Source organism: Prionailurus viverrinus, chromosome A1 (genome assembly GCF_022837055.1).
Source record: "Prionailurus viverrinus isolate Anna chromosome A1, UM_Priviv_1.0, whole genome shotgun sequence".
NCBI lineage: Eukaryota > Metazoa > Chordata > Mammalia > Carnivora > Felidae > Prionailurus > Prionailurus viverrinus.
Window position 1 is genome coordinate 133,311,662 of NC_062561.1, and position 27,517 is coordinate 133,339,178.

The following is a 27,517-nucleotide window of genomic DNA, read 5'->3' on the forward strand; positions in this document are numbered from 1 at the left end:
TGTGGGGCTCAAACTCCTGAACTAGGAGATCATGACTTGAGTTGAAATCAAGAGTCTACAGCTTAACTGACTAAGCCACCTGGGCACGCCCCCCTCCATTTGTTTTTGTGTTTGTTTTTTTTAATTTGGAACTTCTACTGGTTGTATTTTGTACTTCTGAGTTGATAAGATAGTTCTCTTCTATTATTCCAATTTTCCTTTTTTTGCCATCCTTACTCTGTAGATTTCCATGCCTATAATCACCAACCTTTTTGTATTTATTTCAGGTATGTTTTCATTTACAAAGGCTCTTGTTCTCTGATTGGTTCTTTTCTTTTTTACTGTTTATTTCTTTAATTTTTTTTATTTATTGAGAGAGAGAGAGACAGAGCACAAGTGGGGGAGGGGCAGAGAAAGGGAGGGAGACACAGCATCTGAAGCAGGCTCCAGGCTCTGAGCTGTCAGCACAGAGCCCGATGCAGGGCTCAAACTCACAAACCATGAGATCATGACCTGAGCCGAAGTCAGACGCTTAACTGACGAAGCCAGCCAGGCGCCCCAATGTTTATTTATTTTTGAGAGAAAGAGCATCCACGAGGGAGAGGCAAAGAAAGAGAGAGAGAGGGGGACAGAGGATCTGAAACAGGCTCCGTGCCAACAGCACAGAGTCCGAGGAGGGTTCAGACCACGAGCTATGAGATCATGACCTACACCAACTGAGCCAGCTAGGCACCTCTCTGATTGGTCATTTTAGTATTTATTTATTTATTTTTAATTTTTTTAAATGTTTATTTATTTTTGAGAGAAAGAGAGTGTGAGCGGGAGAGGGGCAAAGAGAGAGGGAGACACAGAATCTGAAGCAGGCTTCAGGCTCTGAGCTGTCAGCACAGAGCCCAACATGGGGCTCAAACTCACAGACAGCAAGATCATGACTGGAGATGTAGTCAGTCGCTTAACCTACTGAGCCACCCAGGCAGCCCTGATTGGTCTTTTTAAAAACAGCTTCACCGGGGTACCTGGGTAGCTCAGTTGGTTAAGCATCCAACTTCAGCTCAAGTCATTATATCATGGTTGGTTAGTTCAAGCCCCAAGTCCAGCTCTTTGCTGACAGCTGCTTCAGATTCTGTTATCTCACTCTCCCTCTGTCCCTTACCTGCTCAGGCTCTGTCTCTGTCTCATAAGTAGATAGATAGATAGATAGATAGATAGATAGATAGATAGATAGATAGACAGATAGATAAAGCTTGAGATATAATTCACATACCATACAGTTTACTAATTTAAAGTATATAATTCAATAATGTTTAGTATTTTCATAAAGTTGTGTAACCATCACCACAATCTACTTTAGAACATTTTCATCATCCCAAAAGGAAACCTGTTAGCAGTACCTATTAGCAGTCACTCACTATTTGCTCTACAATCACCTAGCCTTAATCAATAAGCAACAACCTACTTTCTGTCTCTATGGATTTGCCTATTATGGACATTTCATATAAATGGAATCATATAATATGTAATCCTTTGTAACTAGCTTCTTTCATTTAGCATAATGTTTTTCAAGATATACCTATATTATGTCATATCAGTACTTCAGTTCTTATTAGACAAAAAATATGTCATTGTATAGATATCACAATTTATTTATCTATTCATCAGTTGATGAACATTTGGGTTATTTCCTCTTTTTGGCCATTAAGAAAAATGTTGCTATGGAGGTGCATGGGTGGCTCAGTCAGTTAAGCGTCCAACTTGAGCTCAGGTCATGATTTCATGGTTCATGGGTTTGAGTCCCACATCGGGCTCTGTGCTGATAGCTCAAGCCTGGAGCCTGCTTCGAATTCTGTGTTTCCCTCTCTCTCTGCTCTTCCCCCACTCACATTCTGTCCCTCTCTCAAAAATAAGTAACATTAAAAAATTAAAAATAAAAAAGAAAGAAAAATGTTGCTATGAACATTCATGTTTAAGTTTTTGTGTGGACACAAACTTATTTTCCTTTTTCTTAGGTGTATACCTCGGAGTGAAAGTACTGGTTTGACTAGTAACTTTCACCTTCTGAGGAACTACCAGGCTGCTTTCCAAAGTGGATGTAGCATTTTACATTCCCACCAGCAGTTCATCAGTGTTCTAATTTCTCCACATCTTCACCAATACTTGTTATTATCTGTCTTTTGATTATAGCCATGTTTAGGGGTGTGAAGTAATCCTTTTTTAAGTTACATTCTGTTATTTTTTTAATCAAAAAAATTCTTTATCTCTCTTTTAAAGAAATCTTGTTTCTAGCTACATACTTGAACCCTGAATACTGCAGTACCAGGTTCCTTCAAAACCTGGTTTTTCTCAATTCTGTAGGGCAGATAATCTCTTTAAATTTTTTTTTTAATGTTTATTTATTTTTGAGAGACAGAGAGAGACAGAGCATGGGTAGGGGAGGGGCAGAGAGAGAGAGAGGAAGACACAGAATCCGAAGCAGGCTCCAGGCTCCAAGCTATCAGCACAGAGCCTGACGCGGGGCTCGAACTCACAAGCCGTGAGATCATGACCTGAGCCAAAGTCAGCCACTCAACTGACTAAGCCATTGAGGTGCCCCTTTTTAAATTTTTTAAAAAATGTTTATTTACAGATAATCTCTTTTTTCATCACTATTTCTATCTCTAGACACACTGATACTTATTTCTTTCCATGCACTACATCCTTACTTAAAAGTCTTGTTTGCTTCTATCTTCTTTCCTATACTTTGACTTAATGGACTTACACTTAAAGTCTTTATTGACATGTATATTATGTTTTGAGGACATACATATATTAGGATCATCTAACTATGTTTAATGTTTTCACTTTCATTATGAAGAGTTTAATCAAGTGAAAATTAAGCACAACCATGAAGTTTACATATTAAACACTAACTTTAAACACAGTTCTAATATACAAATTGGTGATACAAAATTCAAATTATTTAAAATATTCTGTTCAACAGACATAATTAAAATCAAAATAAAAAAATTAATATGGCTTTAAAGTGGTTTCATTCTGCTTCTGATGTCATAAACTTACCCCAAATACTTCTAGTTATAAGTTAATTAGGGTTACTACCAATTCCTTAAGTTACTTACCTCTTCTTCTCCTAATGTTACTAGAACTTCTTCATTCAGAGGAACTACTGCAGAAAAAAAACAGGCCAAAATTATATATATGGTGAGTTAACTCTCAAATATAAAGAATTTGATTTTGTGGCTTCTAAGATATCTCTTTCTCTTTCCTTAATTAACACCTTTACATATATAATCAATACATAATTTTAGACAATATATATAACCAATATATAATTTTAGACAAACATGACATTTATACATTTTTGGGTTTTGTTTTCTAAATCCTCGAAAACAAAATTGGTTAAGCGTCCAACTCTTGACTTAAGCTCAGGTCATGATCTCATGCTTCTTGAGATCATGCCCCGTGTCAGGCTATGCACTGAAAGCACAAAGCCTACTTGGGATTTTCTCTCCCCCTCGCTCTCTCTCTGCCCCTCCCTCACTCAGGCTCACTCTCTCTCTCTCTCTCAAAATAAACTTAAAAAAATTAATAATCTATACTGTTTCCCTAAATATATCTCTCTGCAATTATATGATCCTATGCATGTATATGTACATGCATATTATCTACACACACACATGCAAGGGTTATTCATTTTGTTATTGTTGGTTTTATGAGAAGGGGATATCATACACATTATTCTTATTTTTACTCAACAAAAAACCCATGGAAATCATTTCTATCTTGATGTAAGTCTAATCCATAATTTTTAATCACTCCATAATATTCCACAGGGTGAATATACAAAGTGTATTGAGTAATATCAGTACTGATGAAACATTAACTTTGAACCTAACTTTTAGCCACAAAAAACAATGACTGTAGCATTTCTAAATGTATGTCTTTATGTACTAGTGCTTTCATTTGGGGAGGATAAGTTCTCGGAAATGGAATTCCATAGAAGGAAAAGCATATTTTGAATTTTAATATAGAATACCAGATTCTTTTCTAAAAACTTACTATTAGCAATAAGAAACAGCAAAAGATACAATCAACTCTTCTACAATTTTTGCCAGTTCTTGAGTATCAACTAACATTTCATTTTAATTTTGTATAGCAAAATTTAATCCTTATATTTAGAAAAGTTCAACCTTTGTACTTTAAGTTTACCTTTCCTAATAAAGTACTATTTAAAATTTCTCTAATAAAGGGGCGCCTGGGTGGCGCAGTCGGTTAAGCGTCCGACTTCAGCCAGGTCACGATCTCGCGGTCTGTGGGTTCGAGCCCCGCGTCAGGCTCTGGGCTGATGGCTCAGAGCCTGGAGCCTGTTTCCGATTCTGTGTCTCCCTCTCTCTCTGCCCCTCCCCCGTTCATGCTCTGTCTCTCTCTGTCCCACAAATAAATAAACGTTGAAAAAAAATTTTTAAAAATAAATAAATAAATTAAATAAAATAAAATTTCTCTAATAATATGCTACTGAAAACTTTCTAATCTATCTACTATTCTACAGGGTCTTCTGACAGGAAAGAGCTTACGACACATGCTTCATAGGACATATATTAGAACTGATTACTGGCAGCCCCAGGATGGCTCCCAAATCATTTCAATAAATGCAATGAGAAGGATTCTAAGAATGTAAAGTTAATAATCTCCTTCTTGTCCACTGTGGCCATGAGTAGTATTTCAATATTGATTCACATAATTATTTAAGCCCATACAATATATAGCAGCTTGTAAGAATATAAAGATATTTTAAATCCTTTCAGTGGGGCAGTCTATGGGACTGGCAACCTTAAGCAAAGTGGTTATTTGACCTGTGGATCAGCCTGTGTGTTTGGTGTTACCAGCACAAAATGTGCACATAAGGGATGATGATAAGAAAAACAAAAATAGAAAATTCCCTGATATATAGCATCAAAATGAATGAAATACTTTGGAATAAATTTAACCTAGGAGGCAAAAGACTGTGATGAAAACTACAAAACTACAAAGCAGCACAGCACAGAGCCTGCTTCCGATCCTCTGTCTCCTTCTCTCTCTGCACCTCACCTGGTCACACTCTCTCTCTCTCAAAAATAAATAGACATTTAAAAAAAAATCTTGAACAAGATGTAAGAAAGACTATTATAATAAACTAGTGGATTGGTAATGAAAGCCTAAAGTAAATGTGTGGCATTAGGGTTCAATATTTCATGATTGGCTATATGCGATACATGAAAAAAGAAGAACCTAGAAGGGCTCTTAAGTTTATACCTGATCAAATAAATTCCATTCAATGGATCAGAGAATGGAGATCAATTCATAAATCTCAGGTATCTATAGAATATTTTGGAAAAGATAACTAGAAAGTAGAGAGATACGTTAGTGTGATGTTACAAATAAGTCTGGCTTGGATACATAGATTTGGAAGCTGTTACAAAAATTGTGTCCTCCTCCTCCCCACCAAAATTCATATTTTGAAGTTCTAATCCTCAGTACCTTAAAATGTGCCTGTATTTGGAATTGGGTCTTTAAAAATGTGATTCTGTTAAAATGAGATCATTAGGGTGAGCCCTATTCCATTACGACTGGCATCTTTATAGAAAGAGATTAGGATACAGACAGGCGACCATGTGAAGACACAGGGAGAAGATGACCATCTACAAGCCAAAAAGAGAGGCTTCTGAAGAAATCAACCTTGCCAACACCTTGATCTTGGACTTCTAGCCTCCAGAATTGTGAAAAAATTAATTTCTTTTGTGTAAGCAACCCAGTCCATAGTACTTTGTTATGGCAGCTCTAGCAAACTTATACAGAAGTCATTAATACAGGTATAACATAAAAACAAAAGCAGAAAATATAATCCTGGAGTAGCATGTAGAATAGGAAGTTAAAATTGCTGAGCCCAGCCCTCCAAAAAAATAGCAAATTTTAACAGCAGAGTATGAACAGCGTTTGAGATGCTCAATATAATGCTGAGGAGGCAATAGAATATAGATTAATGCAATTAAAAAATAGATTATATATGTACATATCAAGTGCTAAAATTAAAAAGACTACCATGTGATAATAAAGATGTGGAACAGTGGTGGGCATGAATATAGTAGTTAAAACCAAGAATGTAGATGAAATTATCTCGAAAGAGAATGAATAGAAGAATCCCAACAACTGGGATAGAGAACAGTAAGCCTACAAAGGAGACTAAAAAGGGAAGTGGGAGGAGCTAAAGGAAAGGTGGCAAATGGGCCGGAGAAAGAAGGGAGATGTTAAAAGAAAGAGGATACAATCCATATAGAATACCAAATACACACATATATGTGGCACAGAGAAAAGTAAGCTTTCCTAATAAAAAAAGATCTCCTCGCTGGGTATTTTAACTGCAGGTATTTAAGCCATTTTCTATTTCTTGATTAAAGGGAAATATATAGCTGGTCCCCATTGGACAGGTCACAAGGCAACATACAATCCATGTGGCCCTTATATAAATAAGTATCTAAAATAACTTTTCTCTTCCACTAGGTATGTTTCATTCATTAAGAAACAATTTACAGTTTCTATTGCGCGTGTGGCATAGTATCTATGATGATCAAATGATGGTTATAATAAGGTCTCCATAATTTAAGATTATTATATCAAACAAATATATTCATCTATAATACCAAAATAAGCACAAAATAATGTATACAAATGAAAGACAAGTTTAGGCAATTTCAACAAGGCTAGATAGACCTTGAAATTATCCTTAAATTAATTTGCCATTAATTTGTTTAAAAAAATATAAACCTAAAAATAAGAACCTTACTTTCAGGATTTTCTTTCTGCCATTGACTGAGTTCAGCAGTCAAACATTTCACTTGCATAATTAATAATGACAGCTATAAAAAAAAAATCATAAAACAAAGTCATTTCTTACAGAATATTTATAGATATTCATGAAAGTGTATACATTCTTAATACTTTAACACAAATTCCTAACATAAATGGCTAACATAAGAGCCATCCAAATTATAAAAAACTGACACTCCAAACACAATCCTGCTTTAAACCATACTAATTATAGCTCAAGTCTTAAGAAGTTTTCAATTCTACTTTACCACTCAACCTAAAATAAAAGGACCTAACCATATTACTTTTATTTCCTAAATACTACTATAAAAATATAGGGGCACCTGTCTGGCTCAGTCAGTGGAGCATGGGACTCTTGACCCTGGGGTTGTGAATTTGAGCCCCATGTTGGATACAGAGATTACTTAAAAATAAAATCTTTAAGAACATAAGATGGTATTTCTTGCCAATAATTTTTAGATAAACTTGCTTTAGGGGCACCTAACACAAAGTAGGACAACATGTGTTCTAATTATTAATAAGGTATCTTAATTGCAATTATTCACTAGCTGGCTCCATCCATAGTGCATGCAACTTTTATCTTGGGGTCATGAGTTTGAACCCCATGGTGGGAGTAGGGTTTACTTTAAAAAAGATAAATATGCTTTAAAGATGCTCTTTAAAATTAATAGGTATGCAGATAAGAGTAAACAAAGCAAGCCTGAGATTATTTAAAGGTTTGCTTTCAAAGTTGGCTCTTGACTGGCATCTGGAACTTGTATTTTGAGATCATTCCCACCAACCTGTTAAGAGTGACTCATTGTGTCTAAACTGTTTTTGTAAGGAATATGACTGAAGCTGAACACCTGCTTTCCTTCTGGAAGTCTGGTATTTTGATAACTGCTAGGCAGAGGGTGTCTATGTGACTAGCTCTCACAAAACACCTTGGTCGCTGGGTCTAATGAGGTTCCATGGCAGAAAACATTTCACACAGTCACAACTCCTTGGGGGAATCAAGCATATCTTGGATGACTCCAATAAAAGAGGACTCCTGAAAGCTTGTATCTGGTTTCCTCTGGACCTCACCCCATGGTCCTTTTCACTTTGCTGATTTTACTCTGTATCCTTTTAACATAGTATATCTCAGCCATGAATATAGTACACACTGAGTTTTGTGAGTCCTCCTATGAGTTACTGTGAGTCCTGTGAATTACTCCTGAAAGTAATCTGGGGAACCCTCAACACAATAGGAGAAGATATATTTTTTAAGTTTATTTATTTATTTTTGAGAGAGAGAGAGGGAGAGACAATCCCTAGCTGGCTCCACACTGTCAGTGCAGAACCCAACACGGGGCTCAATCTTAAGAATTGTGAGATCATGGCCTGAGCCGAAATCAAGAGTCGAACGTGTAACCAACTGAACCACCCAGGTGCCCCAATAGAAGATATTTTGTGGATCCCTCAGATAATGTTATTATTGACTATCTCAGGATCCTGATTCTTTACAACTATATAAGCACTTCACCAAAATCAGTGTTTGTTTGGTTCACTGCACAAAAAATCATTCAGGAAACTTACAGGTCCAATCCCTAGTGATTCTGATTCACTAGGTCTCAATTTCTACGATATAAGAACCACGTTTCCCAAGAAAACCAGATGATAATTTATTTACTGTATAATGCTGTTTCAAATACAATATTCAGTTTTATACTTTATGACAGAACTCTGCATTTATTGATAAATGCAAATTTTTTTAAATAAAAGATGGCTTAATTCTTGATTAGAAATTTTTACATGGAAGACCTGACCTGATATGATAGGCACTTCCAAAAGTGACACATTAGTTTTTCCTTCTTTTTCTATCTCTCTTATTCTCATTTTTATTCAGTATTATTATGCTCATAGATTTTTATTTTTATTATTGTTATAATCAATCAAGGCCATTATTCCTTTTCAAATGATATCAAATTTGGTGTTTTTGTGAACAGTGCCTAAATCTTTATTTTTCATAATCTATATTTTTTTCAAATTAGTTTTACACTGAATGACACAAAAGGAAACTTAAATTACTAATAGTTCACATGTAAGCTTGATTATAATCTGAATGAAAAATAAGTAGGAAGAAAAAGCCCCTCAAAAAAGCTTCTGTATTACATCTCGCTCTGTGAAACGGCTCTGCTTCTGACTTCAATTGTCTGCTGCTCTAATAGGCCATGAAGTGCATGAACCCCCAACTGCAGCTTACTGGTGGCAGGCGCGCACACACACACACACACACACACACACACACACACACACACACACACCTTCCTCACCTGCTGCCCTTGTAACAAAATGAACTGGTTTTTAAAAGTAAAGTGCATGATTTGGAACTCAGGAGTACTTTCAATTAGTTCTTACACTGTCTGACATGCTCCTACAAGTTTTAGAAAACTTTCTTTAGAATCATTTGTACATTTGACTTTGTTCTTTAGAATTATCACTAAAACTTCTAATTTTTTATAATGTCAAATACATCTAAGTTTTCTTTTATACTTTCTTGGTTTCTACTTTTAGCCAAGAAGTTTCTCCTGTCCCTAGACGGCACAAATAGTCTCCTAACTTTTCTTATAAGACTTCTATGGCAATCTATCTAGAATATATGTTTATGTAACGAAAGACAAAGCTCCAATTTTATTTTCTTCCAAACGGATAACTAGTTGTACCACTATTACTTATTAACAATTCATCCTTTTCCACAAATGGGCACTATCATCTTTGTCATATTTTAAATTCTTAATCTGTTGCATTCTTCCTTTGGTATATTCCTAAACCAATTCTTTAGGGCTCTATTAAAATAGATATCTTAATCTTTGTTTCAGCATCAGTGAAGTCAGTTAAGGTTCTACACATATAGTAAAAAAAAAAAAAAGAAAACAAACTGGCTACTGTACCTAACACAAAGTAGGACAACATGTGTTCTAATTATTAATAAGGTATCTTAATTGCAATTATTCACTCAACAGTTAAATATATGTGTAACTGTTAAGAGATAAATAATAAAGAAAATATTCCTTATTTAAATATATTTATTTAGAGTAAATATATATAGTAAATACAATATATTTATAATAGTTCATTCAAAAAGTATTTAGAATACTTCTCTTAAATCAGAAAGAATATTTTCCAAATGATTAAGCATATGGGTATCAACAAAGCTATTATATGTGGGTTAATATAGACAAATAATATTCTTATCCAAAACACAATACATTAAACTTAACTATTTTTAGGAAGAAAAAAAAGGATTCATACCTGAGCATTTGAATCAGTGAGTGTCTCAGTTCCAACAAGTGATAATTTTTTCTGACACTTCATTTAAAAAGTAAATAAAACAACAAAAAAAAGCAAGTAAATAAAAATGATTCACATACTATAACCTTTTATATATAACAAACAACTCCCTTTCTTTTATATCAATGTAATATTATACAAATATCTGATTTAAGAGAAGAGTTTAAGTTCCTCACTTAAAAAAAAATGTTTATTTACTTATTTGAGAGAGATTGTATGCATGAGCCAGAGAGAGGAGGGAGAGAGAGACAGAGACAGAGAAAGACAGAGAATCCCAAGCAGGAACAGGGCTCAACGTCATGATCAATCGCAGTATCATGACCTAAGCCAATATCAACAGTCCGAGGTTTAACCAACTGAGTCACCAGGCACCTCAAGTTCCTGACTTTACAGGCAAGAGGATCATGAAGGCATCCAAACAGGTCTCACGGTCAATATATCAAAAGTAAAAGGGGATATTAGATATTCTATATTCTGTATAGAATGAAATAATGAGCATAAGAAATAAGGACAAAAAAATACAAAGATAGCTAGGGTAAATTAGAAGCTAGGTAACGGGAAAATAGGAAATAAGAGAACAGGAAGGAAAGCACCATAGAAAAACAACAAAAGAGATAAGAAAATGGTTAAGATCATAGGAAAATAAAGCCTTCAGGAGACATCATTTTTGTTCCATTCAAAAAAAATCTACAACTATTAACAGTGATTATATGATTGAAAATATGGGTAATTTAAATTTTACTTGTGTACTTATTTCTAGTTGCAGTATCTTTTAAAAAAATTATTTTTAAATTCAAATTTCTATACTGAAAAAATGTCAAAAGCATAAAAAGGAATTATTTAAATTATCTTGAAAATACACTATCATCAGAGTACCAAGGATTTACATTAAAAAATAATTTTAAAAAAGAAAAAAGGGGACAAAAAACAAATAATAACCTGCCTTAATCTAAAATCTTACTGCAAAGAATGGGATAAGAAAAGTTTGTGGCCTGGTTCACACATTATGCTATTTTGAGTAGAAAAAACTTTTACCAACACACAGTAGTGTACCAGAAGTGATACTCACTAACTCAACATTTCAAAGACAACATTTTCTATATTAATTCATATTTTCACCCAAACTCCATAATTATGTGTCCTCACCACTTCTCTACTCTCTATCTTAGGAAATAACCCAACCAACCTCCTAGTGGCCCAAACCAGAAACCTGAAAGTATTCATAATTTCCCTCCATTTCACAACAATTAAGTTCCACTCATTTGGGCCCTATCTCCTTAGTATCTCCTAAGTCCTCCTTCTATATGCAGTGATAGGATATGGCCCTACAGTACTTCTTATCAGGATTAGTAAGTACTAGAGCCTCCTAAATGCTTCTTCTATCTGCAGTCTCAATCTTCTATATTCCATTGTCTTCAAAACAACCAAGCAATTTTCCCAAACTGCATCTTTTCCCAAAGATTCATGTTTATAATCCTTTAATTGCTCCCCACAGTACAAACTAAACAAAATCCTTCATGTTCTTGCTCCTAATTATATTTCCAGCCTCACTCCACAGGTCAATCTCCTCCAAATTTACGAAGCCGTAATATTCTACCTAAAGTTCTCTAAACTCTTCCAACCTTACATATTTTGTTCCTTCTGCTTTATATAGCTCTCCTACTTTCAGAAGCTAATTTCTATTTATCCTTTAGAAATTAATTCAGTTATTACTGCCTTTAGAAAGCTATCCTTGACCCTTTCTATCTAGGTTTACTACTCGTTTTAAGTAGTTTTTGTATTTCCACCACAATACTTCTAACATAAAAGCAATGGTCTCTATTACATGACAATCTCCTTGAGGGCAGGGATTGCCATAATTGTTTCTCTTTCTAGAGCTCACCTGGCATAAAGTTTCTTGAATAAATGCTTACAGGTTTAAAAGCTATATAAATTTTTACTGTATAATATAACAGCTTTCAGGACCCAACATAATTATTTTTCTTAAGTCTATTATTGAAATGGAAAAAAATCTTATAGTAATTAATATATATATCACTTTGACCTCTTGGTACTTACTTCTCCCATGTCTTTCCACATTTCGTCACATTCCTTAATAAGTTCTTCTTCAGCATTTGTAACATCTTCCATATCTGTACTACTATCTGGGTCTAGATCTTGCTGATTCACTGACATGTGCCTTGTGATTTTTTTAGCCTTATAAGAAAAACTGAAGTAAAAATATTTATTCATTTAACAATAATTTCTTGAATACCTATCACCTGCCAGATAGTAAGCCAGTTATATAAGTGGAAATATATATTATATATATATATCAATTTATAAGTGGAAATAATTTATGTAGGGAAGCAAGACAGGGAATAAAATAGGACATGCTTGGGTAGGGGTAATGTAATTTCACATAATGTGGTCATTTAAGGTCATTGAGAAGTTAACGATTGAGCAAAAAACATGAAGGAGATAAGAAAGTGAGATATGGGGATATTTAGAGGAAAAGGCTCCAGGCAGGGAATTGCAAGTGCAAAGGCCCTGGGGCAGGAGTATGATGGTCATGTTCCTAGAGCAGTAAAGCAGCCAGTGTGATTGGAGCAAAGTAAGGCAGAGAACACAAGATGAGGTTGAGAGATTTAGGAATTAGATTATGTGGGCTTTCTAGGCTATTTTAAGGACTTCAGCTGAGATGATAAATGATTAAAGGGTTTTCAATGGAAAAATGACATAAGTTGAATTATATTTTAACAGCACAACTCTGGTTAACAACAAGCAATAAGGACAGAAACAGGAAAGTCAGTTAGAAAGCTATTGCAATGATCCAAGCAACTTTTGTTATTAAAAAAGTTTAGGTAAGCAAATGGAAAGATGGAGCTGCCAGTTGGGTACTGAGATAGTGAAGACAGTGGAAGAAACAGAAGCAGCTAGATATGAGAAGGTAATGATTAAAAATTCAATTTTGTACTTGCTAAATATAAGGTGTCTATTAGTGCAGATGCTGATTAAGCAACTGAATGTACATGTATGGAGTTCAAGGGAAAGTTTTGAGCTAGAATTTGAGTCATCACCATACAAGATATGTAAAGCCACAAGGCTAGGTGAGATCACAAAAGCAAGAGCGTACAGACAGAAATGAGAAGAGGTCCAGACCTGGAAAGAATAATAAACAGGAACCACTGAGAGCGCTCAATAATAAGGTGAAAAGAAAATTAAGAGTATGATAACCTGAAATTCAAAGTAAGAAAGTATTAAAGAAAGGAGTGATGAAGTATCAAATACCAGAGATAGGTCAAGTATGATAAAAACAGAAAACTGACAATTTACTTAGTAATATGGATAAAGGACTGTATTTTTCCAAAAAGAGTCACAGCCATATTCCAGGTTATTACTCCCTGTCCAGAGGCAGAGACTATCCTCATCATGAACCTGAGTATGACTTTCTAACTGCCTTTATGAATAGAATATAATGGAAGTGACTTCCAAAACTAAGTCATAAAAGGCCATAGCACTTACACCTCTGTCTCAGAACATTCACCCTTATAAACCAGCAACTATGCTGTGAAGAAGCCAGGTACAAATGTTTGTTTGTTTGTTTGTTTGTTTGTTTTTTAATGTTTTTGACAGCAAGTGAGCACATGTGAATGGGGAGGGGCAGAGAGAGACAGACAGACAGACAGACAGAGGATCTGAAGTGGGCTCCCCCTGACAGCAGAGAGCACAGAGTGGGGCTCGAATTCACAAACTGAGAGATCATGACCTGAGCTGAAGTCAGACGCTTAACTGACTGAGCCACCCAGGCACCCCAAACTGGCACAAATGAAGAGACTAATGGTGAAGCCCACAGAAAGGAAATGAGGTTCCCAGCCAAAAGCTAGCATCAACAATTAGACATGCACATGAACATTCTGATGATTCAGCCCTCAGACTTTGAGACTTCTAGACAAGGGCATAGACATTGCAGAGCAATTGACAAGTTGTCCTACTATATCCTGTCTGAATTCTTGATGCAAAGAACTGCTGAACATAATAAACCTCTAAGTCTTAGGATAATTTATCACAATTTCAATGGAATAAATACACAAAACTGGAGGCCTTTATAAGGGAGTTTCAGTAGAATGGTGGGAGTAAAAGCATGAATGGAGTGTATTCAAGAGAGAACAGAAGGCAAGGAACTGTACATACCTAGTAATATAAAATATTTTCAACAATTTTTTTCTCTAAAGGAAAACAGCTGGAGGGTGATATGGGGTCAAGAAAGACTTTTTTTTAAGCCAGGAGAAAACAGAGCACTTAAATGACACAGAAGGAAATATTACAGGAGTTGCAAGAGAAAAAGAATGGAATTTAATACCTAACTAGAGAGACTGATTTAAGATAGAAGTCTATATAGGGGCACCTGGGTGGCTCAGTCAGTTAAGCGTCCGACTTTGGCTCAGGTCATGATATCACAGTTTGTGGGTTTGAGCCCCATATTGGACTGTGTGCTGACAGCTTAGAGCCTGGAGCCCGTTTTGGATTCTGTGTCTCCCTCTCTCTCTGCCTCTCTCAAAAATAAACATTAAAGAAAAGAGATAGAAGTATACATAGTTCATCCATTTTAATGGAAATGTAGGAGGATTGCAAGCAGGTGAGTAGATGTGTTGATAGGATTTTATGGAAGTTCTATTTGGACTGCTTCTCTTTTCTCAGGGAAATGTTAACTAAGGTCATCAGCTGTGAATGAGAATGGGGAAAAGCACAGGAGGTTTAAGAAATACATTAAGAGGGGCGCCTGGGTGGCTCAGTTGGTTAAGCATCCAACTTCGGCTCAGGTCATGATCTCACAGTTCCTGAGATCGAGCCCCATGTCAGGCTCTGTGCTCACAACTCAAAGCCTGGAGCCTGCTTCAGATTCTGTGTCCCCTTCTCTCTCTGCCCCATCCCCACTCATGCTCTGTCTCTATCTCTGTCTTAAAGTAAATAAAACATTAAAAAAAAAAAGAAATACATTAAGAAATGTATGAAACAGCGGCACCTGGGTGGCTCAGTTGGTTAAGCATCTGACTTTGGCTCAGGTCATGATCTCATAGCTCGTGAGTTCGAGCCCCCATTGGGCTCTGTGCTGACAGCTCAGAGCCTGGAGCCTGCTTCAGATTCTGTGTCTCCCTCTCTCTCTGCCCCTCCTCAGCTCATGCTCTGTCTCTCTCTCTCTCAAAAATACATAAACATTCAATGTTTATAGCAGCACTCTCAACAATAGCCAAATTATGGAAAGAGCCTAAATGTCCACCAACTGATGAATGGATAAAGAAATTGTGGTTTATATACACAATGGAGTACTACGTGGCAATGAGAACGAATGAAATATGGCCCTTTGTAGCAACGTGGATGGAACTGGAGAGTGTGATGCTAAGTGAAATAAGCCATACAGAGAAAGACAGATACCATATGGCTTCACTCTCATGTGGATCCTGAGAAACTTAACAGAAACCCATGGGGGAGGGGAAGGGAAAAAAAAAAGAGGTTAGAGTGGAAGAGAGCCAAAGCATAAGAGACTCTTAAAAACTAAGAACAAACTGAGGGTTGATGGGGGTGGGAGGGAGGCGAGGGTGGGTAATGGGTATTGAGGAGGGCGCCTTTTGGAATGAGCACTGGGTGTTGTATGGAAACCAATTTGACAATAAACTTCATATATTGAAAAATAAAATAAAATGAAATAAAATAAAATAAACACATAAACATTTAAAAAAATTTTTTTAAATGTATGAAATAGATATATAAGAGAACAGGAGAGGATAAAATAGTAGGATAACTTGAGATTAAATGTCCACTTGAGACTATTAAATACCCACTAGCGAATATGTCATTAATTTAAAATGGAATTAGAACATGGTTATATATTTTCTTCTATAGTGTAGCAGCATAGGTACAAAGACCAAGTGAAAAAATGATAGTCTTTGACGTATGACCACAGGAATGAGTAACTACTAGAAGATAGAGAATATAATCACTAAAGAAAAAGAGGTCAAGAAAAAGGGAGGCCATATGTGGATATTAAAATCACCATGAAGTATGACAGTAGTGCTGCAGAGGGCTGCAGTGAGCCAGAAGCTAAAAATCTTCAAGAAATGAAGGAGCATGATATAATCTTGGGAGATGACCGCTGCAAGGAGTGGTAGGTAGTAGTAGACTCTGATGGCATGAAATGCAAAGTTGAGACAATTTTAAGGAAGTAGACAGACCAAAAAAAGAATAAAGATGTCTACCCCACAACACTAAATGCAAACCAGAACAGCCCACTCCCCCAAAACACTTTTATTCATAAGAAACTTAAGTTTTTTATTCTACTTAATCAAGGTCTCATCAAGAGAGATTTTAAAGAAACTTGGGGAGATACACCATGTTCAGAAATTAAATGACTCCATACTGTAAAGATGTTAATTCCTCCTAAGTTGATCTATTGAATCTTAATCAAAATTCTAAAAGTATTTTGGATGCCTGGATGGGCTCAGTTGGTTAAGTGTCTAACTTGATTTTGGCTCAGGTCATGATTTCATGGTTCATGAGTTTGAGCCCTGCATTGAGATCTGTGCTGACAGCTCAGTGCATGCTTGGGATTCTCTCTCTCCCTCTCTCTCTGTCTCTCACTCTCAAAATAAATAAATAAATAAACTTAAAAAAAAAAAAAAAGTTCTAAAAGTTTCTATTTTTCTGGCACTTGACAAGCAAATTCTAAACTTTATATGGAAGGGCAAGGGGCCAAAAAACAGCCAAGACCCTCATGAAGAAGATGAGAAAACTTGCCTTACCACACATTAAACTTATTAAAAAACTATACTAATTTTTATAGCGTGGAATTAGCACATGGATAGGCAAACTGAACAGTGGAACATAAACACATAAAAGCCTTTCTGGATTCACACATTTATGGACCTATGATATAGAACACAGGTGGCAATGCAAATTAAGGGGATATAAGAACAATCCAAATAGGAGCATATTTTATAAACTATATTGCATTTTTTCCCCAGGTATAATTTGGTCCTTCATAGAACTTCCTCATTTTTTTTTTAATTAACTGCAGAGTATTTGGGTGGAGGGGAGGGAAAAGGTGGGTTAAGCCTAGATATACACCTCAATCTTTACATGATCCCTACATCCCTCAAAAATTCCAGAAACAGAAATGATAAAGCAGAACATAAAGAAAACATGGAGACATTTTTTTTGCTTGGATTGGGAAAGCATTTCTAACAAAACTAAATAAAATCTCCATAATTTTTTTTAAAATTCTGCAGGTACAAAGATATCATTAAAAAATTAAAAAATAATCTAACACCTCCTTACTAAGACACCACACTGTATTTTCTCTCACTGCACTGAGTAATAAACCCAAGTTTTTCAATATCCCACCCCCCAAAAAACGCTAAAATGTAAAACCTCAAAATTTAAAGAAAATATTTGTAACATACATGGCACTCAAGACCTAATTTTCTTAATGTATAATGAATGCCTACAAATATGAAAAAAAAAATCCAATAACCAACCATAAAAAAGAAAACTAATTTAAAAAAGTGATCACCATAAAAGTCAGGATATCAATGCTTCTGGAGGGAGAGAAGAAGGCAGGAGAAAGAACTTTGATTAGGATGGGCCAAATGAGAAACTTTTGAGATGATTATCAAAGTTTTATTTCTTGATCTACATGGTGATAAAGGTGTCCACCTTATAATAATTTATGGGATTTACATTTATTTTTATATGTTTTTTTGATATCTATATTTTACTTTGCAATAAAAAGCTAAATGACAGAAACCAAGAGAAATGAGCAAAGGACAAAAATGGGTAATTAAAAAAAATTTTTTTTTCAACGTTTATTTATTTTTGGGACAGAGAGAGACAGAGCATGAACAGGGGAGGGGCAGAGAGAGAGGGAGACACAGAATCGGAAGCAGGCTCCAGGCTCTGAGCCATCAGCCCAGAGCCTGACGCGGGGCTCGAACTCACGGACCGCGAGATCGTGACCTGGCTGAAGTCGGACGCTTAACCGACCGCGCCACCCAGGCGCCCCCAAAAATGGGAAATTTAAAAAAATGAGAAATATCCTTTATATATAGAAAAATGCATTTTTAACCTTACTTATAAGTCATAAAAATGAAAATTAAACAAAAGTTATTTTTCATCCGGACTAGCAATAATGAAAAATTTAATAACAATAATGAGAAGAATATAGAACAAGAGGCATACACTATTCACAAGAGGCATGCACTGTTCATAAACTAATCACTTTGTAAGATAATAAACAATAGCCATTAAAATTTTAAATACATTTAACTTCTGACCCAGAAATTCTATTTCTAGGAATAATACTATAGATAGATATATTTGCTTTAGTCTACACAGGAATGCATACTACAGCATTACTCAAAAAAACTTTGTGTGAACTCTACAATCAAACTGTCTAGGTTTAAATCCCGGCTTCAATACTTACAAGCTGTGTGACCTTGGGCAAGGCACTTAAACTGTCTCTGCCTCGGTTTCCTTACCTGTAAAATGAAGACAATAACATTACCCCATAAAGTTGTTATGACAATTAAATGAGTTAGTATATATAAAGTTCTTAGAACTGTGCTTAGCATATGAAGTTATATCATTATTAGCTATTAACATTACTGAAGTCAGCTAGTAAAAGACTAGCTAAATACCTTCAGCCTTGTACAAAAATGTTTACACTGTTTATGTTATGGGTAAGGCTTTATATCAAAAGTAGTCTATTAGTAAAGCTTTGGGGAGGATCCTAAGTTATAGGCTGATTTTCCAATGAAGAGGGGGGATGTGCCCCTAACCACTCTGCTCACCCCTTGTTCAAAGGTCAACTATATAGTGTTGTATATGAATTATACCTCAGTTTTAAAAGAGGGGGGAAGACAGTAAACGTTATGTGGTTTTTACCATAATAAGTTTTTCTTTCTTTCTTTCCCTTTTTTTTTTTTTTTTTTTTTTTTTTTTTTTTTTTTAAAAGAAGAGAGCTGTCGAGAAGGCGGCTAAGACATGAAAGCGCAGACCAGGACGATGGCAGCAGGGGGAATGATCCTACCATGTACCCTTGGGTTTCTTGGCCTGCCTAGTTGGTTCGTTCTCTCTCTTTCTCTCTTTCCTTCGTTCTTTCTCTCTCTCTCTCTCCCTCTCCCTCCCTAAGAAAACAGTAAGAAGCGCCCACCACCTCTTTCTCGTTTGGGAGAATCAAGAAACTCAGGGAAGAAAACAGTTCCGTCAGCACCTGAAGGGAGGCCCTCAAGTTAGATAGTTCCCTCAGTTCCCTGCCCCTCTTGTCATTTCCCTCTAACCCGCTGGGTTCTAGAGCGGGAGAAGAGCGGGTCACAGGGACTGGCAGGACGTCCGGTATCCAGTTCCCGTGAGCTTCAGGGTCCCACCATCGGCGCTACAGTTCCATACCCTGGGAGGCTTCCAAGTGTCTACCGTTAAGGCTCTCTCCCTTACCCACCTCTTAACCACCACACAGCCACGGACTGCAGGCCACCTCAGCCTGGCTCAGACAGGACTTCCCGGCCTAGGGCCCCGAGCGCGCGCTGCTTGCTGATTGGATCTGCTCCTACGCACCCCAGCCAATCCCGAAACTCGCTCTGCCACTGACGTGCAGGCCGCGCCGCTTTGCGGATTGGTAGGGGAGCTGTGTCGTGTCGCGCCTTGTTTGACAACTCTGGCAATATGGCGTCGGAAGGTGGTAGCGATCCACAGCTGAGAAGAAGAAGGCGCCGGGACACGGGGGAGCCGGAAAAAACAGAACTCGGCGAAAGAGAGCTGACAGTGGTTGTGGCTGTGGCCCAAGAGAACGAAGAGGAAAATGAAGAGCGCTGGGTTGGGCCCTTACCTGTAGAGGCGACATTGGCCAAGAAGAGGAAAGGTAGCTACAGCGATAGACACAGGGCGAGTTGGAATCTGCGTCCCCAGACTGGGAAATTTCAAACCAGACTCAAAAATCAGATGGTGTGTGCTTGCGGGGTTTTCTGCTCTCAGAACAGAGGGTCAGCTTCTCTTTTCTGGTCATTCTCTACTAGCACGGTCTCCCCGAAATAATGATTTGGGCTGAATACAGCGTCTTTTTGCTACTATCTAACAATGTTAGTCACAGATGTGTTATAGGAACGTGTTCTAATAGATGCTAAAGCTAACTTATACTACTACCTATTATGTGCTAAGCGCCTCTCATTTAACCCCTATAGCGGGCGCATTAGGTTGGAATTTCTGTCTCCGGTTTATTAAACGTCAAAGAGTCCAGTTCTCTTGAAAGCTTTTATTTCAGGAGTGCACTTAGTCTCTTGGGGCACGCGGGGACCGAGGGCGAGATGGCGGTGCCTATTTAGAATCGTAAAGAGTAGGTAAAGATCATTTTAATCCTGTCTTCTTCGAATAATGAGTTTCTGACCTAGGAAAGTTACAGAAGTTTACTGGATAACAAATTTTTCGGCTAAAACCCGCGGTCTGTGGTTTTCAAGCCACACGCAGGAGATGCCAAGGCTTGAAGTATTTTCCAACTTTCGTGGAATAGTGACCAAGTTTTATTAAATAAAAAGGGTAGGGAAGGAAGTTAAGTTTTTCTTATTTTCAAAAGTTGTTCTATAAAATGTCTTCCTTGGTGTAAACCATTAAAATACGATTTTTCTGAAAGGTCAAATCTTTATCACTCTCTCTGCTTCAAACTCTTCAGTGATTTCTCATTTTAAAAACAAAGTCCAAACTCCGTATCATGGCATACAAGTTCCTTCATGATGTGATCTCTCCTTACCTCACCAGCACATTTCCATTGCTTCTGTTTCCTAACCCTGTCTTCCTTAGGCTGTACTCTAGCCATATTAAAACACTTGAGAATGGGGTATGCTCTTTTTCTTCTTTGGATGCCTGCCAGGGTATGGTGTATACCTGAAATAATTTCCCACACTCCTTTTCCGGTGGCTAACTGTTGTCCAACTTGAGCACTCACCTCCAACTATCGCCTCCTCTGGGAAGCCTGTCGTTTCTCCAGTGGGCTGGGTTTCTAAAGAACATTGATCATAACTCCGAGGTAATTTTGAACACCTGAGTTTACAGGTAGCTTTCAAATTTTATGTATCCAAATTTTGAAGAAGCTACTTTTTTGAACATTGTACATTGACACCCATAAAGTGTTATCTTTTTTACAGTTAGGTCTTTCTGTTAAATGTTTCCATAGCAACTTCTTCATTGCACTTGCTGCATTTTATAATTGTGTATTAAGTCTGTGATCGATTAATATTTGTCACCACTGCTAAGACTGTAAGCTTATAAGAGCAAAGACCATGACTGCTTTGCTCCACTGCTTTGCACGTAACAAGTGTTCAATAAGTATTTATTGAGTGAATGAATATTACAAAGTTAATGCTCTTATAGTTGTAATAGAATATGTTTGCATATTCTATTCCTTTTTTATGGAAACATAAAAAATATCAAAGTGCTGATATTAGTATTAAGAGACAAAAATCTTACAAACTTAATACAATTGAGACAGATACAGCAATAATTAGGTGTGAAAATGTTTATAATTAAGTAGATGCTTATTGTATTTAAGCCAGTCAATAGTGTATTCAGTTTGAAGAAAAAAACTGAAATTTATAATTTTTTAATGTTTCTTTATTTTTGAGAGAGTGGGGGAGGGGCATAGAGAGATGGAGACCCAGAATCCAAAGCAGGCTCCAGCCTCTGAGCTGTCAGCAGAGAGCCTGATGTGCTTGAATGTACTCACTGTGAGATCATGACCTGAGCCAAAGTCAGATGCTTAACTGACTGAGCCACACAGGCACCCTGAAAAAAACTGAAATTTAAAAACATGTCTGAAATGTTAGGGGCACCTGGATGGCTCGGTCGGTTGGGCGTTCAACTTCGGTTCAGGTAATGATCTTGCAGTTTGTGAGTTCGAGCCCCGCATCAGGCTCTGTGCTAACAGCTCAGAGCCTGGAGCCTCATTCAAATTCTGTGTCTCCTCCTCTCTCTGCTTCTCCCATGCTCATGCTCTGCCTGTCTCTATCTCTCAATAATAAATAAACATTAAAAAAAATTTTTTTTAAAAATTAAAAAATAAAAACATGTATGAAATGTTAGAAAAATAATCATTGAAGATTTTGTCTAAAAAGGAGTTTGAGGCACCTGGCTGGCTCAGTCACTAGAGCATAATAAAATTTATTAATTAAAAAAAATTTTTTTTAATGTCTATTTTTGAGGCAGAGAGAGAGACAGACCAATCGTGAATGGGGGAGAGACAGAGAGAGAGGAAGACAGAATTTGAAGCAGTCTGCAGGCTCTGAGCTGTCAGCAGAGAGCCCACCGTGAGGATGGAGCTCACAAACTGCGAAATCCTGACCCAAGTGAGATCATGCCCCAAGCCGAAGTAGGATGCTTAACCGACTGAGCCATTGAGGCGCCACCGCAAAAAATTTTTTAATAAAAAGATGGGAGTATGACATGCGTTTAGCTTTCTAGAAAAAGAGCTATCCTCTTTAACATGTTCTTTGGACGCTAGACTTTTCTATGCATTTTCAGAAAGACATTATAAATTGTTATATGACACTACCTTTAAGTAACCAAATGGTTTCTCAAAGGTAGGAACTATGTGTTCCACTTTTTATGTCCATGTGCCTTATAACCTATTTTGTTTTCAGTAAATACCTGCTCAAGTAAACTAACAAACAGCAAAAGGAATGTGTATCAGTATTATATTAGCTGCATAAAAGAAGTCTCAAAGTAAACAGTCTAGGATTGGTATGGGGGCTTCAAAGGGACCTAGGCTTTTTCCAGTTTTCTGCCCTAACATCACTAAGGTATGGCCCTCATCTTTGTCCTGAGTGGTTATTAGAATCAGTTCTCTTACCCCATTTCCCAAGTATAGGACTGAGAAAGGGAATAATGGAATACTTTTTGAAGGAGACTTCTTGATTGTCACATAACACTTACACTTCTATTTCATTGGCACATGGTCACACCTAACTCTGGAGAAGATGAGAAAGGTCGTCTTATAGCTGACTGTCATTTTGCACATATAAAAATGGTGGTTCTGTTATTAAAAATGAAGGGAAAGGAGTTCATTGGGCACAGGTTTGACTCTGCTATACAATAGTTATGAAAAACTATGAAACATCTCTATGTTTAATGTAGGAAATTTTTTTTTTAATTTTTTTTATGTTTATTTATTTCTGAGACAGCATGAGCAGGGGAGGGACAGAGAGAGACGGAGACACAGAATCCGAAGCAGGCTCCAGGCTCTGAGCTGTCAGCACAGAGCCCAACGCGGGGCTCGAACTCACAAACCGTGAGATCATGACCTGAGCCGAAGTCAGTCGCTCAACCGACTGAGCCACCCAGGCGCCCTGGAAATTATTTTTTGAGAGAGATCATGTGTGCTTTCAGAGGGAGAGAGAATCCCAGGCAGGCTCCACACTCATTGTGGAGCTGAATGTGGAGCTCAATCCCACAACTGTGAGATCATGACCTGAGCTAAAATCAAGAGTTGGTCACTTAGCCAACTGAGCTACCCAGGCTCCGCTCTAGCAACTTTTTATAGGCATGTTTGGCCTTTGTTGGATTATTTTATTAGATACACATATAATGTCAATTTTTGCTAGTAATATGGTTCATAGCTCTTGTAACAAAATATCTCCTCAGATTAACACTTTTTCAAATGTTTTGCCCTTGGAAAAAGTTGCGAAGTCCAGGATTTTCTCAGCTCTAAAAATCTATTTAGTATTTTATCATGTTTATCTGCTTCAACCCCACTACTAGTGACCTGAAAGAGGCTTAGTGTCTTAAAGATAAACACCCATAGGTGGCCACTGGTCTCTTGTTAATTATTTAAATTAGAACTAATAATTGGCTTTACTAATGGTTAGAAAGATGTTTGTGATACTTTCATGAAACTTTTTAAGGTTTTGGTTTTGTTTTTTTTTTTCAATGTTTGTTTGTTTTTGAGAGAGAGGGACAGCACAAGTGGGGGAGGGACAGAGAGAGAAAGGAAGATACAGAACCTGAAGCAGGCTCCAGGCTCTGAGCTGTCAGCTCAGAGTCCAACATGAAGCTCAAACCCACCATCCGTGAGATCATGACCTGAGACGAAGTTGGACGCTTAACCGACTGAGCCACCCAGGAACCCCAAAGTTTTTCTTTTTTAATGGAACCTTAATATTAAGCCAGAATCGCTCAGTTAAGTTCTGAGGGCAGTTAAGCATCTGTACAATACCTGAGACCTGTCATGACTAAATAATAACAGTGCTGTTCACTACTATGAAATACGTAACAGACTGGATTTTTTTTTCATTACGTGTGAATTGAGAGAAATGTAATAAGATATAGAAGAAAATAGAAAATAGAATTTTTTTTTTTTTGAGAGCAAGGGAGAGGCAGAAGGAGAGAAGGAGGGGCAGAGGGAGACAGAGAGAGAAGTGGGACTCACCCAAAGTGGGCCTCGTGTTAACCCGAAGTGGGGTTCATGTTCACCTGAAGTGGGGCATAAGCTCACCCAAAGCAGTGCTCAAGCTCACCCGAAGAGGGCTTCTGTTCCCTCGAAGCAGAGCTTGAGCTCACCTAATATGGGACTCGAACTCATGAACCGTGAGATCATGACCTGAGCCAAAGTCAGATGCTTAACGACTGAGCCACCCAGGTGCCCAACAGAAAATAGAATGTAGAAAACTCTTACAGAAAATGCAAAATAGTATATAGTTGCAGTTTAAAATAAATTTTTCTTTACCTTTTTTCCCTCAGTTCTAGAGTTTGAAAGAGTCTATCTTGAAAATCTCCCCAGTGCATCTATGTATGAGCGCAGTTACATGCATAGAGATGTTATCACCCATGTGGTATGCACCAAGTAAGTCTCACACATCTTTTTTTGGTTTTTTCTGAAAAATTTATTTTATAAAGATGCTTCAGTTTTGAAGATGATTTGTAAAAGTATCTTTAGGATACCATGGATTTCTATTTAATGCCACCAATTCTATAATAATTTAAGTTAAATGAAGTCCTACATATTCTTTCCAATTTCCTACAAGGAATGCATTCAAGGTAATATCAATACTGTAGGTATTCAGATGGTTTCTATTTTTATACACCTTAAAGGGGAGACTATTCTGTACAAAATCTTTCTAATACTTAACAAGACACCTTGGATACGATACAAAACAAATGTACATTGGTTATTTATCACCTTTTGAAGATGAGTACGTTTTCCATGTGAAAAGACTGCCTACAGGGTGATTTTACGATTAAAGGGCTGTAAGGTCTACTGAAATTCCTGGTGAAATTTCTTTTTTTTTAATGTCAAGTCCTAGCACAACTCTGATCCTAGCTCTTGGGGTTAAAGTTAGTGCCACATCAACTATTATGATATCCAGGAAAGAACTACAAAATTTGCCATTTTCTATCTACCCTCATATGGTGGTCTTTATAAAGAAAGATTAAAATAAAAGTATTTTGAAAGCGCCAAAGATTCTCAGTGAATGATTGCTTTTGGGGGTACTAAATAACTCATAGATCTGCTTTACAAATTAACTTTTACAATTTTATGTATGCAGGACAGACTTTATTATTACTGCCAGTCATGATGGACATGTTAAGTTCTGGAAAAAAATAGAAGAGGGAATTGAATTTGTTAAACATTTTCGTAGTCACCTGGGTAAGAATTTCACTGTGTGTGTGTGTGAGTCTTAAATTGTATTGGTTAAAGTTTCTTTTAAAATGTTTTTTTTTTTCCTTTGAATCATGCATATTTGTTTCATTGGTATTTACTAGAATGTTTTGATTTATTTAAATAGGAGTTATTGAGAGTATTGCAGTTAGCTCTGAGGGAGCATTGTTCTGTTCTGTGGGTGATGATAAAGCAATGAAGGTGTTTGATGTAGTGAACTTTGACATGATCAATATGCTGAAGCTTGGGTGAGTCTTTTTTAAAGTATATACTTTTTAACTTAGTGAAATAATTTTTAAACTGTCACCATTTTGTAGATATTTCTAAACAGAATGTATTGCCATTGCCAGCTGTGCTTTTGAATTTTGCTTAGGAAAAGTAGATAGGAATCCTTGTTATGATGCTCTTTGGAGGCTTCTGCTGTTTTTATTGTTGTTGTTGTTAATCACAGCAGAAATTTTTAAATAGCATCATCACAAGGATTCATTATATCCATTTAACATTACTTAATAAAATAATGAGGATCCATCATGTCTAATTTGCTGGTACTTAGAATTAACTTCCTTGCTTTGCTTATTTCAGTAATATGTATTGTGTCTTATAAGGCTTATGTACATTTTGGAATTGAGGTGATTCGTTGGTAACTTTAAACTTTAAAGTATATTGATATCCACACCATGTGGTTGAACTACAGAAATGAGATGAATACTTTGTTTTAAGCATGTCTTTCTTAAGATATCATACTGAATTTATATACGTCTAAATGAATGTCACCTTGAAAATCTAGCATTGTCAAAAGTAGTCTTAGGACTTGTCTTAGTTCAGACTGCCATTACAAAAGACCATAGGCTGAGTGGCTTAACCAAAGGAAATTTATTTTCTCAGAGTTCCGGAGGCTGGAAAGTGCAAGACCAGGATTCCAGTAGGGTTTGATTTGTGGTGAGGGCTCTCTTTGGGGACAGGATGTAAGGAGGAATGGTATCTTCCTCTTTCCCTTCTGTGGGATTAGGGCCTCACATTTCTGACATCATTCAACCTTAATTACCTCCTAATTATCTCCAGATCAATCACCTTGGGTAACTGCAACATATGAATGGTGGGGGGACAAGAACAACAGCTCATTACATAGCAGTACTTCTTTTGGAATTTCCTTCAAAACCAGTTGATGAGCCACTAAAGGATATTAGTCTCATTACTTATGGTCAGAACTTATTTTTTACTACAAATAGAAATATATATTGGTTATCTTGTCTTATTCCCTGCTTTGTTTACCTACACTTTAACTGTTTTTACAAATTAAATCTATTCATAAATGTTGAACCTCTGCCACCTTTGGGGATATTATTTAAGTTTTGGTAGAAATTCTAAAAGAAGAGTTCCAGAAGTTTTGAGCATCAGCACCAACATTGGAATAACTGTGTAACTTCTTTAACTGACTGCTTAGAAGGAGACAACACTCATTTGAGTGTGTAAGTTTGGTATTTTGGTTAAATCTGTCCCAGGTTAAATCTGTCCCAGTTCTTTTGTACTTTATCAGGTAGCATGTTCAAACTTTATAGTTGTAAGATTAAGTCACTAATAATGAAAATGTGATATCAAAATGTTTTCCTTTTGATCATAGTCATAACTAAAATATTTTGATTTTAAACATTTCAAGAATGAGTTTATCAAGTATACTGTTAGATATGAACCTAT

General features: G+C 36.6%; 2 protein-coding genes across 10 annotated transcripts in view; one reads left to right on the plus strand and one right to left on the minus strand.

The window, feature by feature from the left end:
* Nucleotides 1–19,700, minus strand: part of CENPK (centromere protein K) — a 58,748-nt gene extending 39,048 nt beyond the window's left edge. The window contains exons 1-6 of one of the 4 annotated variants that reach the window (XM_047867542.1): nucleotides 19,622–19,685; nucleotides 18,608–18,662; nucleotides 12,208–12,358; nucleotides 10,111–10,167; nucleotides 6,794–6,866; nucleotides 3,093–3,139 (exon numbers count right to left, since the gene is read on the minus strand). In XM_047867542.1, coding sequence (XP_047723498.1) covers nucleotides 3,093–3,139; nucleotides 6,794–6,866; nucleotides 10,111–10,167; nucleotides 12,208–12,324 — 294 coding nt within the window. In that variant the 5' untranslated portion in view covers nucleotides 12,325–12,358; nucleotides 18,608–18,662; nucleotides 19,622–19,685. Of the gene's footprint in view, nucleotides 1–3,092; nucleotides 3,140–6,793; nucleotides 6,867–10,110; nucleotides 10,168–12,207; nucleotides 12,359–18,607; nucleotides 18,663–19,621 lie in introns of all 4 variants that reach the window. The other 3 variants (XM_047867526.1, XM_047867535.1, XM_047867553.1) reach the window with 3 other exon arrangements.
* Nucleotides 19,701–19,841: 141 nt separating this feature from the next.
* PPWD1 (peptidylprolyl isomerase domain and WD repeat containing 1) overlaps nucleotides 19,842–27,517 on the plus strand; it is a 43,559-nt gene continuing 35,883 nt past the window's right edge. For 4 of the 6 annotated variants that reach the window (XM_047853909.1, XM_047853899.1, XM_047853919.1 and 1 more), the window contains exons 1-4: nucleotides 19,842–20,041; nucleotides 24,904–25,006; nucleotides 25,710–25,810; nucleotides 25,950–26,070. In XM_047853909.1, coding sequence (XP_047709865.1) covers nucleotides 19,846–20,041; nucleotides 24,904–25,006; nucleotides 25,710–25,810; nucleotides 25,950–26,070 — 521 coding nt within the window. In that variant the 5' untranslated portion in view covers nucleotides 19,842–19,845. Of the gene's footprint in view, nucleotides 20,125–24,903; nucleotides 25,007–25,709; nucleotides 25,811–25,949; nucleotides 26,071–27,517 lie in introns of those variants that run through there. The other 2 variants (XM_047853927.1, XM_047853935.1) reach the window with 2 other exon arrangements.